This window comes from Hypoxylon fragiforme (genome assembly GCF_022984875.1).
Source record: "Hypoxylon fragiforme strain CBS 206.31 chromosome Unknown GGS25scaffold_8, whole genome shotgun sequence".
Classification (NCBI taxonomy): Eukaryota; Fungi; Ascomycota; class Sordariomycetes; order Xylariales; family Hypoxylaceae; genus Hypoxylon; species Hypoxylon fragiforme.
Window position 1 is genome coordinate 2,627,523 of NW_026054763.1, and position 20,881 is coordinate 2,648,403.

Sequence of the window (20,881 nt, forward strand, 5' to 3'; positions counted from 1 at the left end):
TGAGTAGGTAAGTACAATACACTGTCCCAGGCATTGCCCGTACGGCCATTACCTGCTTAGCACCTAGCAGGTACTGTATCTAGTACTACATACATCCATCCATACATCCACAGGCAACCACGACTGACTTGGTAACTACGATTTCGACTTCGCTTTCGACTATTTATGCCCCAGTGCCCAGTACCCAGTCTAGGAAGTAACCAGGGCGAAACTTGGTTTTTCATATTCGTTTTCCCTCCTTCTTTCTGCCTTCTTCCTTCTTCCTTCTTCCTTCTCCATCTTTTCACCATCACCATCATCATCATAACCGTCACAATCGCATTTACCATCACCACCCACCAGCATAACTGTTGTTTCCAATAACAGTATTGGTTAATATCCCCCTTCTCCGTCTTACTTCCTTGCGGATTTATACCTAATTTAGTTAAGCAAATAGGTTTCCTCCTTGTCAGTCATTATGGATAATTCTGGTTCTCAGCAGTCACAGGAGTCCCATTCGGGACAGCAGCAGTACACAACTGTCGGATCCGTCTGGCAACCGCAGTCAGTTCCGATTCAACCACCTTTGCGTCGAGGACGTGCTCTCAAGTCTTCTCTTCCTGAGCCCTACGCCGTAGAACCTTACTCTACCAACCAATACTATTCACCTCTGCAGCAGAATTTCGATCGAGCTATTAGTCCCCGTCTGCTTGATCGCAATCCACAGAGCAATATTGAATGGGAGGGAATGCACTATACTAAACCGGTAAGCATGTCTGGACCATATAACCCGCCCCCTTACCAAAATCAACCTTATCGTTTTTCACCCACCAACCCAGCTGCTTTTGGCGATAAACAGGGCGACCCAGGCTACCGTCGTAGCAACGGGGATGACCACATGAATATGAACGTAGAGATTGGCGATCAAGTCAACAGCCAGCTTTATCGCATGTCCACCCAGGGCCTAACCAATTTAGCATCGTATCCCAATCCCATGCAGAAAGAAGCCCAAAAAATCCTTACTAAGGCTAAACAACACCCTTTGTCGATGCAACACCAACTTTCTGATTCGGCGAATGAGCACCGAGTCACAGTTCCTCCGCCTGGCATAGGCTACAGAACCTCTCGCTCTGATCCCGTTGCCGCTGAGAACCTACTCCATTCCGATCGAGGCGATGGTTATAGTCTTCCCAGCCAGCCCCTCCAGCCTCTTCGACCTAATTACTTGAACACCACCGCGATTGCTTCTCGAGAGCGTGATGGCTACCCTAGCATCCTGTCAAAGGGACCCGGCGCACCTCAGCCCCTCACGGCAGGTCCTCCAGGCCAGCGTCAATACCAGCCTTCTACATTTACTCCAAGCACCAGCTCCTCGCAGAAAGGACCCGAGAAGATGCACGAGTCTGGGTCATTCGATGAGAATCCTCAGCGTTTTCCACAATTATATTATCCCCCGCTACCATCCATGATTCATAGCCAATCACGGCCTCAATCACAGCGGTCTGTATTACAGCTTGGTCCTCGGGAGCCTGTTACGTCAAACCAAAGTGAGGATGTCTCTTCTGGCCAGTCCTCTCTGATAACCCCCACGAATGACGATGAATACCCCAAAATCATTGACACGATCACCCTCAGAGAAGCGCGCAGGTTCTATCCTAATGCATTTCCCACAGATTTCAACTATCGTCCGCAACCCCCCGGTAACTGGGTAGAGGAACGCTATCAGGAGATAGAGAAAGAGAAAGGCACATGGGCTTACCAGAAGACTCCCGAGTTTCAGGCAACCCGCAAGGCGAATCTCGACCGTGACTTTAAGGCTGGGGACCGGATGATTCACACGCCTTTTCAGGTAGCCGTTATGAATAAGAAAAACAGAGAGGAGACCGGCGAGAATGACGAGAAGGGCAAAGAAACCAGGCCTTTCATTACGCTCAAGGACACTGAACACGTTCCCGAATACATAGACGCCAAGCCGCTATTGAGTGTATTGTACCAGTCCATAATCAACCACCAGACAGGAGGCGCACCACGCACGACTGCTCCCAAGGGAGCCTCCGAGACCCAAGAAGCCCCTAAGGAAGGCGGCTCGCATTGAAGTCGTCCACAAAGGATCTCTTCGCGCTTCTGTCCAAGAAGATTCGCGATGCCCAGCATGCTAGTATGAATTGGCTATGATGCGAAGAAAAAGGGGGTATAGCAGGATGGTTAAAACTGGACATGGATCATAACAGACTAAGAAGAAATATTGCAAAAGGAAGAACGAAGCAGTTGACGATAAATGATTCGTTTCGGATGTTTTGATAGGTCACGGCCATTCTTCTATTCTATCGACTGTGTATAAAAAGGTCACGAAAGGCATACGGACTGCATAACGGCGGCGTTTGTTATTTGGAAAAATCGCGCGTTTCGGCGCGTATCTGCTGTTATACATGAGATGGGAAGGAAGGAGGTTTAATACCTATCCAACCTAGGTAGATAGGGGCGTTGGTTTTTCGTCATCTCAGCTCAGGATGGGAGTTTTCGCGTGATAATTAACTACTAGTAGCACGGAAGACTTGCTTCATAAGAAGGTTGCTTTGTATTTAAGAAGACGCTACCAATTCGCGTTTTTACCTGCCTTGGCACATAGGGCCGATGAATGAATGAAGGAACTGTTCATGTAAGGGATGGGTTGATTGACTGATTGCTTTGAATTATTTGCTTAAGTCGATTCGATGCTCATCCCCTTTTTTCTTCGTACCTTGTTTGTTGCCCGGCATGTGTGCGTAGGCTAAGTAGGACGTTATAATACATTAGGTACCTACCTGCCTGCCTGCCTGCCTGCCTGCCTGTCTGCCTGCCTAGGTAGGCACCTCCATGTCCTCTTCATATACCTAGGTATATATATATATATACCTAAGAAACGAATACCCAGCAACTACCGCATCTTCATTAAGAGCTTTCAATGTATGTTATGTACTCATCTAACCTAGGTACAAACCTCCTCGTCTCAGATATTATGTATGTGCCTAGGTTAGGTAGGTAGGTAGCTAGTATGCAACTGAACTTATGGTAATAAAGAAAGAATGAAAGAATGAAAGAAAGAGAGAAAGCAAGGCATGGCATGAAAGATTAGGTGCCTATGGGAATGGGAATATTACATACATACATAGGTGCATCCATGGACAGACAGTACGGTACGGTAGGAGTCAGTACTAGGTACAGGTACACCCACGAAACATGTGTACCTATGTACTCACGACACAACATAGATGTAGGTACGATACACAACACATCAAGCAAAAGAGCCCCCAAGACTCAGCACACACATACACATACACATATAGTACAGTCCATCAGGCCATCCATTCTTCATTCATTAACACAAGACTTTAGTTTAGTTATGTATGTATAACTTCGGTCAAGTTTTCATTGTCAACATTATTATTTTTGTTCATATTGGCTGGCGCAAAAAGAACTATTGCTTAAGCTGCTTTTTTTTTGCTTTCCGATGTGCATTGTTAGCTAGCTAGCTAGCTACCTATACGTAGATAGTAGTAGTTAGTTACCTAGACCAACTGTGCAAAAACCAAGTGCGCGTTGCGGTTATTATAAGATAACAGCACACAAAACCCCTGATACATTGCTGAGAATTTGGTATTCCACGGTGGTTCCTGGCCACTCTGCGATATTCTCTGTCTCCAAACTTCCATCAACTCAATGGCGGTAGAGACTGGCCTCCGGTCGATCCGGTAAGCTTGGGGTAAAAATGTCATTATCTTGGGATCCGTTCCGTCAATGAACTCGAAAAAGGATACTCAACAGCCTATTAGGCAAGTAGAGAATTTCCGTAAAGGGCGACCAGTTGTGGTTTGTAAATGTTGTTTGACATGGTCCACGTTTTCAACGCGGACCACCAGTATTTGGTCATACGCACTCAAGAGGTCATGGGTCGAAGAGAAGAGTTGCGAAAAATGTTGGGGGTATATTGTAATGGACGTTAAGAAAAGTAGTGTCGACTACAGAATTAGGGCGCGCCGTGCCCTGAGGTTAAGATAAGGCGCCGGAACAACATACGCCTATAATTAGAGAACAACGTCTGGTCTCAATTTGTCTGAGTTCGTGCAGAAAAAAAGCGCGACCTGAAGAATAGGATATCATGAATGCAAATCTTTATACGACTGGGTATGCACTTCCAGGAATCATGCCCCTGCCAGCACTCGGTCCTCCACGGTTCGGCGGCAACTGAAAGTCAGGGTTACTATTAAGAACGTTCACTTCGTTTCGGTTGATTGGCTTCCGTGATGGCATTGGACCATACCCCTGGCCAGGGGGTGGGTTCCAGCGAGGATTTATACCCCGTTGTGAAATAGAAGTAAAGCCTGATTGTTCGGATATCGCTGGGCTTCTCGGTGGAGGAGGGATATCTTCAAAGCCCACTGGCGCTTCGAGGGGAGGTTGCGGCGGCCTAGAAGCTGGCTCTGCAAAGCGAGGGTCCACGTCCTCGTAGTAGATATCTATGTTAGTGGACGGTGCGTGAGACTGGTGCTGTGGTTGTGGTTGTAGTTGTGGTGGCGGTGGCGGTGTTACACTACTCAGCTCTGGCGGCCGGGTCGGAATGTGTAGGGGCGAGGGAATTCCCGGAGATGATCGGCCAGGGGCCTGATTCCATGCCTGTCGAGGTGGAAGATATTGTCTATAACACAGGTTAGTGGCAAGACTCTCATCTCATGTCGTTCAACTTACTCCTCTTGGCTATATTTGCTTCCATCACTCATGTATGTATCATGTCGATGTGGCGAAGATCTTGCCTGCTGCAAAGCTAACATGCCTGCTACATCCGCATCACTATCCCTGAGCTGGTTGTTAAATTGACCAAAGCCTTCAGGTGCATGAGAAGGGCTTCCCGTGCTGGCATCCATCTCCACTGCTTGGCCTGGCGGCTTTGCATGTGCATCATCTACGCCTGGTAGCGGAGGAGGGGACTCTGCTCTGGGTAGTTCGCTAGCGTGGCTAGGGTTATAGGCTTGAAAGTTGCCTGGTTCTGGTGCATTGGCCGGGATGGCTGGAATAGATGGCTCCATGCCATAAGGACCACCCTGCGGCGCTGGGGAGACTTGTCGACCTGGGCCATAATCCGCGTAAGCACCAGCCGGAGACGGTCGTCGATCGTATGGTCCACGGCCGGGATAGTTCGGTGGAGGTGTTCTTCCGCCCCTCATCATTCCAACAGGACCATAGCCTCCGCGTGGTGGATATCCACCTCTTCCGTTGGGCGGTGGACCGTATCCACCTCTCCCACCTCTTCCACCTGGAGGAGGAGGAGGCCCATATGGCCCACCTGGTCCACCATAACCTCCTCTTCCATAGCCTCCTCGTCCCCTATAACCAGCCGGGGGCGTTCCGCGGCCTCTTCCATTCATGCGCTCGACAGACGGTCCTCGCCGCATATTGTACATATCCTGCGGTTGTTGGTCCATGGGGTTGCCATATTGATCTCTTGCGACTGACATATTGGAGTTTTGTCGTTGAGGGCCATTGAACGTAGTGCCTGACATGCTCATATCAGTAGGCATATGATTCGGGGACCGATCAGAGGGGGTCCTCGCAGTTAAGGGTATTCGCTCGTCACTGCTACGGTCATCTCTCTTTTCAAAGGTAGTGAATGTGGGTGCCTTGTCGCCTGGGCCGTTTGCTCCGCTCACAGCCGGGACAGTTGGTTGGGGGAGACCAGTCGGGCTAGATTCCACATCTCGTTGAGCTTGGCGATTGTAGTAATTCTCCCCACTCATCTCAGCATTCTCTGCGATCCGTCGCTTCCTTGCCTTTCTACTGACCAAGGTGCGCCGCATAGCGCAGGAAACGATGAAGCTTAGGAATACAAGAACTGTAGCAGCCAGGACAATATAAGAGCCCCAGGCCATGTGAGGAACGAAGAGTAAGACGTCAATTAGGAAGGCGAGTAGGCATACTAAGAATGTAATGATGCCGAATATAAAGAGTAGTAATAAGTAACGTGACGAATGCGAAGGGGAATGAAAGTGGGCGACAATGGCAAGGACCAGCATCACCAGCGTAAGAAGACACGCAACAGGGTGTACAATGAGTATGGCGGACAGCGTCGTCCGAGTTCCTTCAGGTAGGTCAAAGGTAGCCGAATCAACTGGAGAGAAGAGTTCCACTGTGAAAATGTTAACAATATTCGAGTTGGGTGGAGATAGATTTAGACATACATGTATCATATCCAATCTCTATCGGACTGCATCGTGTACTGGTGCAGTACCCGAAGACACCAAAGTTGACGCCCTTGTATGTACCCAGAGGAATCGCCTTGATGATAGGAGTGGACAAGACTGAGAGTAGCAGCATGGCGAATGCTGCAGCAAGCAGTATCGCCAGAGGCGTGGCAGGTCGCAACATGATGGCCGATTAATAGCGCGCCGACTCCAATGAGCCGCGACGCTTAAGAAGGAAACTCTTGTGTTAGATCGATATCGTATGTGCTGTCGACTTGAAGTTTAAAAATGCCGATATGCTTTGCGCATGCGAAATTTGCCAATTGAAGTATACGGCTATCGACGGCGGCGACATGTAGATTGATCAGATTCCTTCAAACTGAATGCTTTTGTGATTTGTCGTTTCCGGGAATGCGGATCGGATCCAGTAATGCAGTTAATGCTCGCCGTTCGTGAAGACCAAGACGTAAGACCTGCGACCCGAGTCCAAGACCAAACCAGACCCAAATGTATGCGTATGCGAGCGAGTATGCGGGCTCGTGTCGTGTTGTAGAATCCAGAATGAAAGAACCCAGAAACCAGTATCCCACCTTTTAGTCCCTAATGGTTAAAAGTGTTGCCTAACTTCAACACGCTTTCCAGAAACGAGTGACTGAGGGCTATCGGGAAGAATATTAAGCAAAAGGCGGCGGATTGGTTACGCTGGCGAGGTGGCAGTGCCAGTGGTGACGGAGTTGAAGGTCGGAAAGTCGAACTTGGGGAGTCGAGTTTGATTGGGTTAGTTGAATTGATTGGGAGAAAGAGAGAAGTCTGGTTTGTTTGGGTGTGTGGGACAAGAAGGAACAAGCACCGTGACTCGATCCACTTTGTTGTAAGGTAAGGTACGATATCAGGTACGATACAGTTGTAGTTAGGTACTGGGCAGCCCTGGGGGTAATTGATGTTAGTGCGTTGGTGCACTGAGGCACTACTGCACTGAGGTAATGTAAGCTAGTTCAATGAGATTGAATGCGGAACCTAGGGTGTCCAGGATCTTCAAATCTTCTTTTTTTAAACAAGGGGGAGGGGATATTATGTGCAATGTGCAATTTGGCGCTGGTAAATGTGGTGGTCTGGACTTGCGGGTCCCTTGTAGTGTATTGTATTGTATTGTATTGTACCTATCCCTGAATTACCTATGTATTGCACAATAACGTTAATACATACATAATAACTTGAATTAATGTACATACAAGTTGATACAAGTTCATACAACCAGTAGAATTGATCTAATGTGGTGGCTTAGCTAGCACACATTTCTTTAGTCAAGTTTAGTGCTATGTATCCGTTGTATCGTACCTATTATGTCGTCTCCACCTGTCCATGTAACCCATGTAACCCATGCCACTTCCTAACAACTTCCTAGCAACACCCCAGCTCCCCTTACGTTAAGCGTCTGGATAGTGGATATCAATGGATATCGTACCTGTCTAGGAAAGTTAGGTGTTATGGAATCAGCGCCGGGACAAGGGTGGGCCGTGTGGATTTTAAAGCTTGTTCGCAGACAAGTCAACTGAAGTCAAGACATCCATCACTGATCGATTTAAAATCTACATTTGTACATAGTTAGTAAAACCTGAAATCATCTTCAATTTTTATATTGAACTCCAGGGCTTCTTATAAACATACTTACCTACATGTAGATAATATTTCTATCCCCCAGTTAACTAAACTACATCGAATCTGTACCTAAACCTTGGATCTTCGCTTCCAGAGCACATGCACAACGCACCACGTACACCGAGAAGGATGACCGAGTTCTACAGTAGCGCATGCAGGAATCCCCCCCACCGCGCAAAGAATTCGGCGCAAAATCTTAGGGCGACACGCTGCAAATAAAGGTCCGAGATTAGCAGAGAAAAAACTTGAGATGCCCCTGTTACTATGTAAGGTAGATAGGTATACGACAAGGCACAGCGCCACTACGTAAGTACGCCTCTCATATCCACGAGTCCACGACAACGCAATCAACATGAATCTGTTAGGTCTTCAAAGTTCATTATAGTGATGTACATGCTATATGAATTGTTACTAATATCAATGGTCATAATGGTATGTTCCGAGGTTGGTTATCAGAGAGGTGAGAGAGACATACAGCCTAGGTCAGATGATGGTCCAATCATCATCTTGAGCCATGAGGAGAGTTCATGACGTGATACTACGATATGAGGGGCCCGGGATACAGTTCCGCCTTGGTACGGGTAACGAGTGACAAAGACGAGCCACGGCCGAATATTCAAGCTCTTGTACGTCGGAATAAGGCTACCTGAGCGGCTCACATTGCTGCACTTTTTATTGATTCATATGAGCTGGCAGCTTACCCGTAACTTAAAAAAAAGCCGAACTACAGCAGCTTTCCAGATAGCCTAAAGTTGAAATATCACGGGATCTACCGTGGGAGCATACCTGCTGTGGCCTTCGGGGGAACGCTTAACCGGAGTTCTCTCCTGCAGATATCCAGATAACTATCTGCTAATTTGGTGGTGTGTTGCGTTACATTGTGTGTTATCCTGTGACAATCGAAGGACGCGGTCGGCACAGCAGAAACCGAGCCATCGACGTCAATGATCATACACCGCAATGAGATAATTATATAATACTGAACGATTTACCATCACAACACCCAACCCCCAATGCTCAGTATCACTGCTTTTGGACACGATGCTTACCTAAGTACCGAGAGCCCAACGGTGTCTTGCGGTGTCTTGCGGTGTCTTGCGGTGTCTTGGATGTTCTCAGGCTTGATAATCACCCAATTGTTACCTAATTAATTTCCATGTCGGTAAGCAGAGGGAATACTCGGTGTAACAGTCCACCAAAGATGTGGCCCAGCTACGCCGCCAAAAGATGAGTAGTTATATTTAATAAAATTGAAACTGATGTCCACGGCTTACATAGTACGGGCGTTTGTGACACAGATGGACATCAAAGTCCGTATAATTGGCCCGAGCTGCGAAAACAATCATAGTATTTACCTCCCTACGCCTAGTATTTGCAATACATGTTGAATTTTGTAAGTGGTTGGTTCAACTTGGTTGTGTTCCTCCTCTACTGCTGGGTGTCAGGTAAGGAGCATAGACTAATTTTAAGCCCATGTTTGGTGTAAGCACCTGGCTTATACCAGCTAATACCAGTAGATCTCAAGAAAATCCTTCCCAAGATGTCCAATCACCACATGTTCTTGTTTGTGAAATCTGAAGCACCAAACGTTCACGTCCATCTTACTCATCTGATCAGCGATACAACTTACCCGGGTAGTTGATCTCGTTGCCCATCAGTCACAGACTCCCAGCGCCGTTCCCCAAAATGATGGAGATGCCAATGTGATCTCAATTGTCCAAGAGCGCGGGAGTTTCCAGCGAACTAGAAGCCTTTTAGTCCAGGGAGCTACATATTAGCGGGCAATCGTTTCGAGGTTGGGCTTTGCTTTCTGATTCGAGCATGAAATTTGTTAGTTAACGCTCCAGCGAGCGGTGCGCGTCCGATCATGCGTAAGCAGTCTCAAACTTGAAAAGACCCCGGACCAAACAGATGATCGGCATCAATACTACCTGGCAATAAGTATGGAGAGCTTCAGTTATTCTGATGCAGAGCCGCAAATTGCAGGGATGGCATTTAAGCGGGCTTGGGAGAGATACTCTTTTAAGAGGAGGTTCTTATGCAAATTGTTGAAAATGGATTGTTTGGAAATGTTCTAGATGTGTTCGTTCTAATTCGGAATTCTGACCATGTAATTTTGATGCATAAGGCGGCTCAATGATCATAGCGAGTTAAGTAGGTATCCGTTGTGAATCGAATCCAATCAATCTACCTACTATTAGTAGTACTTACATGGTGGTAGTATTGGTTATACAATAAACCACCTGTATAAGTGTAGAACAACATCATATCATAAACATTGGAATCTACATGTATGTACATAGTAGAATTGGATGAATGAAACTAAAAAAAACTAAATAATAGGCAGACATCTAAATATCAAATGATGACAAAGAATAGAATCGGCTCCGACGGTCTTACGAAGACCCGAATGATCGGTAGCCCCCCATCATTAGACTCGGATATGTACACACGGAGATAAGATCTACAGATAAGCAAGTAAGCAAGTCTAGGCACATATTCTTTCGTCATTGATCGCACTTATCGCCTTTTTTTATTTTAGGTAGATACATAACTTCATATCTGTCTGCCTACCTGCAACTCCCATGGAGATACCCTCATCTTCGTAGTTTGAACACTTTTACTAAGTCAAAAGGGTAAACAACTCAAAAGCAAAAACTACACTACATGTACCGCCAGAGGACGGAAGCTTTGTCTTCCACCTTTTGCGTACTACTACTCAGTAGGTAGTAAAGTACATAAGCAGGTGTCTAGGTAAGTAGGTGCGGTGCTAGGTAGGCTACTCGCCGCGCGCACCCAAGGCGAACAAACGATCATGTTCCGCAACAGCGCAGCCAGACTCTGTGCCCGCCAAGCAGCCCCGCGGCAAGCCCTCGAGTCTCAAGATGTGGCACGCAGCACAGCGCACGCGACTCGAAACCCCCTCCGTTTCTCCAGCCGCCGCCTCCTCCACCAGCACCAATGGCCAGCAGCCCGCCAAGCACGCTCCATCCAAACGCAAGGCGCCTTCGAGCCCCTCCGCCCGCCCACCCCCTCCTCCCTCGGCAAGCCCGCGCCCCCGCGCGAGTACCGACGGACGCGCAAGTGGGGGCGGCGGCTGCTGATCCTCTCGGCGGTCGCGGGGGCCGGGTACGCGGCGGACCAGCAGGTGTTCGCGTCGGGGGTGCTGCGGTCGCTGCGGACGTTCGCGACGGGCCTGTTCGTGGCGCTCGACTACAAGGTGAACTTCCGGCCGGTGCCGCTGGTGGGCGGGTCGATCGAGGACCTGCACATGCGCTCGGCGGAACGGCTGTTCGACCTGCTGCGCGCCAACGGCGGGCTTTACCTCAAGATCGGCCAGGCCATCGCCATGCAGAGCGCCGTGCTGCCGCCGCAGTTCCAGAAGATGTTCGCGCGCATGTTCGACGATGCGCCCCAGGATGAGTGGAGGGATGTGGAGAAGGTTGTTCGCAAGGATTTTGGTGGTAAGAGCGTTGAGGAGGTCTTCGGGGTTAGTTTTACGGGCGAGGAGGGGAAAGGGTTGATGGAACGAAGGGCCAGGGCGAGTGCGAGTGTCGCTCAGGTGCATTGGGCGAGGCTGGCGGATGGGAGGGAGGTCGCGATCAAGCTGCAGAAGCCCGAGATCGCCAAGCAGGTAGGTTGGGATCTATGGGCCTTCAAGTGAGTTCCTTTTTTTCGGTGTGGGGTCTGCCAAGTGTAGGCAGTACACAAAGTTGTGCTGATATCTTGAGTTAGGGTGGTGACGCGGATCTATACGTGGTGGTTCGATCTACCACTGTACAGCTTGGTTCCGTTCATCACGGAACGGCTTCTACTCGAGACGGACTTTGAGTCCGAGGCGAGGAATTCGGAGGTCATGCGCCAACTTGTCAACTCGGAGCCCAGCCTTAAGGGTAGAGTGTACGTCCCTAAGATCTACCCGGAGTTCACAACCAGGAGAGTTCTGGTTACCGAATGGATCGAAGGCGTCCGGCTTTGGGATAAATCTGCAACAGGTGGTCGTTGGTTGGGAGGTTCGGGTGTTGGTTCCCCCGGTGTCCATGGTGCCCAGCTCCAGTTCGGTCGCGAGGACTGGGAGGCTGCGCGGCGAGAGTTGCGGGAGAACCCCCTGAGAGAAAAACTGAAGCCAGATCGAGATACCTGGAAAGGTCGGAACGGCAAGGGTGGCCTCGGGTTGTCGGGCAAGGAGGTCATGACTACGATGGTAGATCTATTTTCAGCTCGGTAGGCTTGGATTGCCCCCTGGAATACGGCATCTCCGTTTCTTCCCAACTTTGGATCTATGCTAACTTGTGGATAGTAAGTATCGAATATTATAGGAACAAAGGCCTCGTGAATTATAAGGAGACTAATTTTAAACTACAGAAATCTTCAAATGGGGAGTCGTACACTGCGATCCACATCCCGGAAACATCTTCATCAGACGTCAACCTTCAGGGAAGGCCGAACTGGTACTAATTGATCACGGCTTATACGTTTACATGTCTCAAAAGTTCCGACACCAATACGCTCTATTCTGGAAATCGTTATTGACGTTCGACAACGACACGATAGCCGATATCACGAGAGAATGGGGTATCAGAGCACCCGATTTGTTTGCGAGCGCAACACTCCTACGCCCCTACGAGGGAGGCGATGGAACTACGAAGGGCCATATCATGAAGGAGCTTAATGGCAAGACGCCAGCGGAAAGGCATTTCGAGGCTCAGCAGCGGATGAAGCAGGGCATCCGTGAGATTCTGTCAGACGAGGACAAGTGGCCGCAAGAACTCATCTTCATCGGCCGCAATATGCGCATCGTGCAGGTATGTATATCTCTTCATGACTTCATTTCACATTCATGTAGATCAAGCCACTTACGCACTACCTACTAGGGGAACAACCAATTCATGGGATCGCCCGTCAACCGAGTCAAGATGATGGGCAACTGGGCGAGTCTAAGTCTATTCCAGGACCCGAACCTACCGTGGCGAGAGCGCATGGCGAACATGTGGCGACACTTCCTGTTTAAGACGGTTCTGCTCGCCACGGACGTGGCATTCTACACCTTCAAGATCCGGCAGCTGCTCGGGTGGGGAGGGGGCATGGAAGACGAGGTGGAAGCCAGGATGAAGGATATGGCCAAGGATTTCGGCGTTGAGCTGCAGCACGAGGTTTTCGAGGGCTGAAGAAATCTGAAATCTCTTGGATATCTACATAGAAAGGCTCACATTTGGACTGGACTGGATTGGCTTGGAATGGACTGGAATGGACTGTATAAAACAACACATGGTAGTCATCATAAAAATATGCATAGATGGGTAGGGTAGATGGCAAGCAAGGCATATAGAAACTTCAAAAGTCAACCTGTACTAATAGATGTAGATATGGACCCCCTCCAACAAATACCAATACACATGCAACTTTACTTTCCTGCTCGACTTCCAGTGCCTTTTCTTTCTTTCTTTTTTTTTCTTTTTTGCTTTTTGGACAAACATCTAAGAAGCGCTGTTGTTGGTGGAATAATCGATACACATCGGGTGCAATGTCGTAGTACTCACATGCATACCCACCTACGTATCCTACGGGTACTAAAAAGCAATCCAGATGTTGCATCATCATCATCATCATCATTCATGTGGTTGACTGGAAACGGTATACCCAACTTCACGGCGCTTATACTTGGGATGCCTGAGATAGATTGCGGTCGGTTGGCTATTGGTTGGCGAGAGCGGCTATCCGGCCATCTGCGCAAGTGCCAAGGTTTTTTTTTGGTAGGTATATGTGCGTAGGTGTATATATATGTGTGTGTGTGTACACTGTAAGGTGTTTAGAGTGGTTTTGAGCGGAATGAAGCATATACTGGTGAGAAGATAATATAGTGTTAAATGCCGCTTGCCGAGACATGCGTCTGATACAATGTAGGTATGTAGTCAAGTATGTATGTAGTCCACCTGGCAGTATGTAAGATATTTGTGTGGGTTGAGACAGTGTCAGACAGTCAAGTCGGTATGTCTGTAGACGCTGCAAGGAATTCGCTAGTTGGACAAGCACGTGGAGCGAAGCGTGGAGATTTTATTTCCAACGCGGGAACTTGAGCTGGGCTGGTTGCTGGCTAGGTTAGTACAGATGTTAGTTAGTCAACAGATCATAAGATGGAGAAATCTATTCATAGTAAATAGCACGTTGTGTGATTCTCAATGTTGTACATGATTTGCTGTAACTTATATATAACTTCATGTGTATCGCGTAGGTAAAGATCATTAATATGAGCTAATGTTGGTACCCCTGTATCCAATCAGCCTACCTATATATCATTATGTGCATATTCAGGAATGAATGTTTGTTGTCGTAAAGAAGTTAAACATCAGTTATTGTAAGGCACTCGACTAACATTGAGTTGGCTAGCGTAGAGTTAGTGCAGAGAGCGTTATTAACATGTATTGTAAATTGACACTAACCAATTACAGTAGGCAAAGAGCTTCGTACTCCCTAGCGCAATGTAGTGTAGGTCCAGTGGTCCACCATGCAGCCAGGCCGTCGGGATATTTTTGTATCACTTTGACCCCGAAACCTAGCACCAACTAGGCCTGCTTGGGCTTCTCCGGCCAGCCCAATCATCAACGGAAATTTGACTTGAAACGATCAAACTCAGCATGGGTGTTCTTGCCTGTACTTGGTACTTGGTAGCGGCACTTGGTACTAATATGTACTGCAATGTTGGTAGGTTGATAGGCTGATAGGTCCAGAGTCTCTTCCCCTTTTTTTTTCTGGCCCTGAACCAAGGAAACCAAATTTGGGGTTTCTACCTAGCTCATCCTAGTTATCTAGGTACGTATTCGTGATGCTTTGGTGATTTTATCTTCTGATTTTCTGATTTCTTGATCTCACAAGCCCTGACCATTCGCACTCGTGTGTTTAGACAATGCGCTGTGAACATGTTGTATTATACCTTAGGCATTCTTAAGTTGTCACTTTAAAAATTTGATGTTTATTTTCTAGAAGGTGTCATTAACTAAGTTCCATCCTTCTAAGCATTTCAAAACATCTCGATTCCATTGTTACATGTAAAAAAGAAATCCCCCGGATCCTCAATTTCTACAGTACGAATTTCACCCCTAACAACGACCAATCTTTAACAGAGCAGTGGTTCCATTTCCAAGCACAGGCGCAAAGACCCTTTTTTTTTCTCATTCACGTACATGATTAGTACATACCTTAATCTACACTACATCGCCCGCCCCAATTTTGCAACATTGAAGCACCCATTAAACCACATCCCCCACGAACTACCTAAACGCACGTCTTTCCATCCAAGATCTGTTCCAGTGCGCTATCGCGAACTGACCACTTTTTGATTCCAACAGTCATTTACATTCTCTTGAGGTTAGTTGTTTATTTTCTTACATTGATTGTATCTTTCCCAGTGTCGCGTTTTGTCCAGTTACTCCAGGCTCTTTCCATTCAAACTTTGTACAGTTCGGCACTTGGGTACGAGCGGTTTATAGGTGGTGCCATCTCGATTGGTTGCGCGCTTCCAAGTTCCTGCAAGCAGGTAGATCAGAGGAGTCCTCCTTCGATTGGTTTATCACCGTTCTGTTAGGACCTGTTCTCGTGCTTGATTTGCGTAATACCTTCTGAGAAGGTACCCACTACAGGTGAACTCCAATCCGTTCTATGTCCATACCGCCGACACAAACGAGGAAGAAGGAAGGAGGATGAGGGTGGGCTCAAAGCTTGTTGGTTAAAGACGCGGGAGCTCCCTTGGTCCCCCTTTCTTTACCCCAGTTTCCGTCTTTCTCCAAAGGCCTTTATGATAAACTCTAAAGGAGGAGATGAATAGCATTCACAGCTTTTCTTTATTTAAATGTTTTATTCAGATATTGGGAGCCAAGTGCAGTCGCGATACTTCCTTGTCGGCGTTTGCAAGAACTCGAATTTACTTTTTATCATCACATCATCACAACACCACGCGAACAGTTAGCTAACCTTTTTTGATTTATACAAATTCTAGGTAATCTTGAATTACTCTTACGTTCTCTACCTACGTTGAGCGTCCTACTCGTTTGGTTTTATACCATTTCTCTTTTTTTTACATCTTTATCTGGCAGAAGCCATTGAAGGTTGAGATACGATACCAACACCTATCAACCCTTCTTTTACGAAGCAACCCCATTTGGTACTGGAAGCAAAAGTTAGAACACACCACTAAACGTCATCCCCATCTCTCAAATAGGTGCGCATCTCCAAAAATCAAAAGAAAAAAAAAACAAAAACAAAAACAAAAACCCATCACCTCGGATCTACCTTCCCTACCCTACAAACAGGATCTCACCACAGTGGATAGATCGAATACGAGATAGGCGGCCACGTCTTTTCCCCATAACCAAACGCATCGTTCTTTTCATTCGCTTATCCGCCTTCCTTCCCATAATTGCTGCGATTGCACTTTCCGGGGAAGTACTTGGGAAATATAAACAACGAATCAAGAAATATCGGCTTCGTAGTCCGAACTTTCTTTTAAAACTATAAATCCTTCAATCGCGGTACCTGTTCTACGTGTTTCCCATACAAAGGGTACATTGATCCTAGTCAGCCAACGTTTCGTCGTCATTCGAACTTTTTCAAACAAACGGTTTACTGTTACTGGCTAGTACCTGGTACCATACGAAGCAACCTACATAATACACGCGTGCGCAACACGTACCAGTACCCAGTACCCAGTACCCAGTACTCAATTACCCAGTTGCAAATTACAATCAATACAAAGGTACCCATCTGCCCTTGGGTATTTGAGTTCATGCCAACATAAGGAAGGACCAAACTATGAGCGAACCTCCTCGTAGATCAAGCTTCGGGATGTTGTTACGACGCAGCAAATCGGGTGATCTTGGCAAGGGGGGAAGGAAGCATCATAAGGATCAGCAAAGGGAAACTGTACCTAAATCCCCCCCTCGTCTTCCCGCCCTCTACAATGGTGACCAACCCTCCCCGCTACAAAGTTTTGGAGGCGATACTCGTCCCGATTCTTTCGCCATCGTTTCTGGAACAGCCGATCACTCTTTTCACCGTTATCCGCCTAGAGCATCCATCGACCCCGGTCGTCATTCCATGTCTTCTACTGTAGCCGGTCCTCCCGTGCCTCCGGTTCCGAACAACGGTGCCTGGGTTGATCCCTACGCCCGTACCGAGAGCATGACGCACCGTGGCCGCTATAGCTATGCTAGCAGTGCTGTTAGCACTATCAACAGCCCAAGAAGGGTTCGCAGGAGGAAGGATCCTACTCCTTTCAAGTATGTTTTTCTCTTCTCTTGCCTCATGTTTTCTTACTCATGCTTACTGTCAAATTTGTAGCGTCCTTATTGTAGGCACTCGAGGATCTGGAAAGACCTCATTCCTCGAATTCCTCAAGACCGCCTTGGCTCTACCGGCCAAGAAGCGATCTCAACGATCAACCGAAATCGAACAAGAGGTCAGCGATGCAACTCCCTCAGGTAATTTTATACCGCACTACCTGGAAAGTGAAATCGACGGCGAGCGAATCGGATTGACCCTATGGGACTCGGAAGGTCTTGAGAAGAACGTGGTGGATCTGCAGTTGAGAGAGATGTCGACCTTCCTGGAGAGCAAATTCGAAGAGACTTTTGCTGAAGAGATGAAGGTAATTCGATCTCCAGGCGTACAGGATACGCACATTCACGCAGTCTTCCTCATCCTGGATCCTGCTCGTCTGGACCGCAATATATCTGCTGCCAAGGCCGCTTCCGCCAATGGCCGTAATGGCAAATACCCCCAAGACATTGGTCGCGTGGTGGGTGGCCTAGACGAAGACCTTGACCTACAGGTCATGCGAACTCTTCAGGGCAAGACCACAGTAATCCCGGTCATCTCGAAGGCCGACACTATCACTACCGCACATATGGCCGTCCTAAAGAAGACCGTGTGGGATAGCCTGAAGAAAGCCAACTTTGATCCTCTCGAGGTATTAGGATTAGACGAAGATGATGAGGCCACCCCGAATTCTAGCAGGATTGATGAAGCCGACGAAGAAGAAGACGAGGAGGATGAGGCAGGCGAGGCTGCGGTTAAGTCAAAACGGAGCAAGGACGACGAGGAATCTGCTATTATAGATGACGATAGCCCTTCACCTGATGAAGACGACGAGAATGATCTTCCTATCCAAGGTCGGGCCTCCCCAACCTTGAAGCGTCGCTCAAACAATTCTACCCGACAATCCAAGCCTTCACAGGAGGAGACCGACGAAATTCCCTTCATCCCAATGTCCATAATCAGCCCCGATATCTACGAGCCGGGTGTTGTTGGTCGCAAGTTTCCTTGGGGTTTTGCAGACCCGTACGATGCGGAGCACTGCGACTTTACTCGACTAAAGGATGCCGTGTTTAACGAGTGGCGTGGCGAGTTGCGCGAAGTCAGCAGAGAAAACTGGTACGAAGGCTGGAGAACGAGTCGCCTCAAGCATCGACAGCCTCCAAGCCGACGTCGATAGGGGTGAACATGATGATTAGGAATTGGCGGACGAGTTATGTCTGCATGCTTGTTGAGCACTCGATGACCTCTGTGGTTTGATGGTCGTCGTAGCATACCCTCCCAAATGCGTTTTTATTTTATTTTCTCATATACCACGACATTGTTCTCTGGCCAGCTGAAGTGAAGCAAGGAAAGGCTCCATGGGCGTTGATGCTGGGTTTGGGGTATCACACAATTAATTCCCCTTCTGGTTCGATCGATAATGACTCTCACCCACATCCAGGACACTTGGCTAAAGGTCACATTAATGGTGTCATGTCCACCAATCACTTCCTTTGTATGATGCTTTTTTCTTCTTCTTACAATTCTCAATGCAGTTACTCAGGCGATTGCTGGCACGCAATGGGAAACTTATGGATCACCACTTGTTGACTCATATTCTACTTTACCCACATACCTATGCAAATGTTAGGATTCTCGTTTTTTATTTTTTTTGGTCTTGCTGTTACTTCTTAAGTACTTTCCGGATATCCCAGAACGCATGTTCCCAGTTTATGAAGGATAGCAGAGGAGAGGAAAATGAAGAAAAAGGCAAGGAGGAAAAGAGAGAGAGAGAGGGTCTCGTATCATCAAGACTTAGGTTCTTTTTTTTTTGGAAGTGTCAATTAAAAGCTATGATACCTTATCTAACCTACCTATTAACTACCTTTGCCCTAGGTGCTGTAACTTTTGATTGATGCAGCATGGGAAATCGCGTGAGCTATGAAGTGTGAACTGGTGTGCGGGAGTATGGGGGTTGTTGAGTAGGTAGTGTAATGAATGGTCTAGGCTTGCCTATGTGTGTAATGTGGTGACATGGTGAGACTGATAGTACTGCTCATGTAAGTAGTAGAAGGTAATGACAGTGTATGCTTATACCAGCTTGAGGTAATGTTCATTCATTCATTCATTCATTCTATCATACGATTATAGGGCGTAAAGAATAATTCTTAAGAATACCTATCTATTGTGAGCTGATAGGGGCACTTCTACTTATAAGCTCCTATGTTAGGTTAAGGTATTGCTGGCTTGGCTGACCTAGTCCGTAATTAAACACTAAGAAGTTCCAACTAACTTACCTTTTCTATCCTAACGTCCGGAGAAGATGGTAGAGTATACACATCCGTGTGTAGGGTTTGCTTGTTCTCGATGATTTGCTTGGAATGGGGCTGTGGCAATGGCTAACTACCTAACTACCTAACTACCTAGGTAGGTACCAAGGGTAGATACTCCAAGGACCCAGATAGCTAGCTGTCTGCTCGATGAATACCTAGGTAGTTGCTAACTTGGCTTTCTATACAAGAACTTGGGGGCGGGATATACATTACCTGGTAGATTCCTATGTAGGTACCTATGTATGGCTCTTTACCCGGTACCGAATATCGTAGGAGCCGTTCGCTCGATTTTTGGATGAGGAGAGAAGGGGAAAGGAAATGGGAAGCGGGATGGATGCTTTCGTACAGTTGGTGTAGATAGGTATCGTTAGATGACTGTCTCTGTAGATATTGCTCTGATGGAACAGGGTATGGAGTAGTGAAGCCTGTGATATTCAAGCTGATTGGCATAGTAAGGAAGCAGTGTAAGTGTGTGGTGTAAAGGGAGGAGGGAGTTGCATGTGGATTGCTGCCAAGCATCTCATATAGGTAGGCTATCAACAGCTTCGTTCAGGTTAACTTCGTTAATATTTCTACCCGTGGACTGCCTACGGCATTCGTTTACACCTGGATGTGCGATTTACCTACCTGCCTCTCCAGTAAGTAAGTAGATAGATACTCGGGTAACCTAGATACAACCCCTTTCCCGCCGCCCTCAGAAGCCGACTCTCATGAAACGCCCTTGATGCGAAGCCTACCTACTACGGCCATCGCGCATTATCACTCGAATCATTTCGTACTATGTACCTGGGGTATAGTAGGCCATACAACCTCATCTGTTCCAAGGTTAGGAATAAGCACGTAGGTATATAAACATCGAAACTAAGCGCCGGACAAATCGTAGGCATACCTACATACCTAACCTAGGCACCTAGTATCCCACACCTTGAACAGATACCATAAACAGGCACTCCTATTTCTTACACCTATGGACCCTGAGAAGCATAGGTCTACCTACAGTCTACAGTACCATACCAATACTGCCCTCTCGTAACCCCTAACTCCCCCCCCCCCCCCCTTACCCCTTCAAGGGCTCACGACTACTATCAAACTCCTCGGCATAATAAGACAAGCCCACCTGGACATGCGAGAAATCGACATCCAGCATTTGAATAAAGCTTGAAGTAGACGGGCTCGTATATATTTACCTAGGTTAGGAGGAACTTTCCAGCGTGTTGAATGGTTGCTGCTTCGATGGCCACCAAGTACACGTGGCTGTAGGTATTTCCTAACCAGTAGCTGAAATACTGGCATTGCTGCTAGAAGCCTGGCCAAGGGATGGGATAGCCCCATGACTGTGGTGAATATGGGTTGAAATGTATCGGCGACAGAACCAGCACCATTGGAGGATGATTGATATCAATGCTG

The 20,881-nt window shown here is 47.5% G+C and overlaps 5 protein-coding genes across 5 annotated transcripts; 4 read left to right on the plus strand and 1 right to left on the minus strand.

The window, feature by feature from the left end:
* The first annotated feature begins 75 nt into the window (after positions 1-75).
* Positions 76-2,657, plus strand: GGS25DRAFT_428256 (uncharacterized protein). The gene has a single exon (XM_049258633.1). It carries the CDS (start codon positions 458-460, stop codon positions 2,072-2,074), a length of 1,617 nt encoding a protein of 538 aa, XP_049114184.1. The 5' UTR covers positions 76-457; the 3' UTR covers positions 2,075-2,657.
* A 1,417-nt stretch (positions 2,658-4,074) lies between these two features.
* On the minus strand, positions 4,075-6,769 carry GGS25DRAFT_428253 (pali-domain-containing protein). The gene is made up of 3 exons (XM_049258632.1): positions 6,192-6,769; positions 4,705-6,139; positions 4,075-4,654 (listed from the first exon to the last, which is right to left on the minus strand). The coding sequence occupies exons 1-3, from the start codon at positions 6,376-6,378 to the stop codon at positions 4,132-4,134; spliced, it is 2,145 nt and encodes a 714-aa protein (XP_049114185.1). The 5' UTR covers positions 6,379-6,769; the 3' UTR covers positions 4,075-4,131.
* Positions 6,770-10,372: 3,603 nt separating this feature from the next.
* GGS25DRAFT_504941 (ABC1-domain-containing protein) lies at positions 10,373-13,312 on the plus strand. Its single transcript, XM_049262180.1, has 4 exons — positions 10,373-11,513; positions 11,589-12,076; positions 12,219-12,658; positions 12,728-13,312. Exons 1-4 carry the CDS (start codon positions 10,669-10,671, stop codon positions 13,019-13,021), a joined length of 2,067 nt encoding a protein of 688 aa, XP_049114186.1. The 5' UTR covers positions 10,373-10,668; the 3' UTR covers positions 13,022-13,312.
* Positions 13,313-16,307: 2,995 nt separating this feature from the next.
* On the plus strand, positions 16,308-18,515 carry GGS25DRAFT_428630 (uncharacterized protein). The gene is made up of 2 exons (XM_049258637.1): positions 16,308-17,125; positions 17,187-18,515. The coding sequence occupies exons 1-2, from the start codon at positions 16,659-16,661 to the stop codon at positions 18,337-18,339; spliced, it is 1,620 nt and encodes a 539-aa protein (XP_049114187.1). The 5' UTR covers positions 16,308-16,658; the 3' UTR covers positions 18,340-18,515.
* Positions 18,516-19,223, plus strand: GGS25DRAFT_428572 (uncharacterized protein). Its single transcript, XM_049258635.1, has one exon. The coding sequence runs from the start codon at positions 18,692-18,694 to the stop codon at positions 19,055-19,057; it is 366 nt and encodes a 121-aa protein (XP_049114188.1). The 5' UTR covers positions 18,516-18,691; the 3' UTR covers positions 19,058-19,223.
* The last annotated feature ends 1,658 nt before the right edge of the window (positions 19,224-20,881 follow it).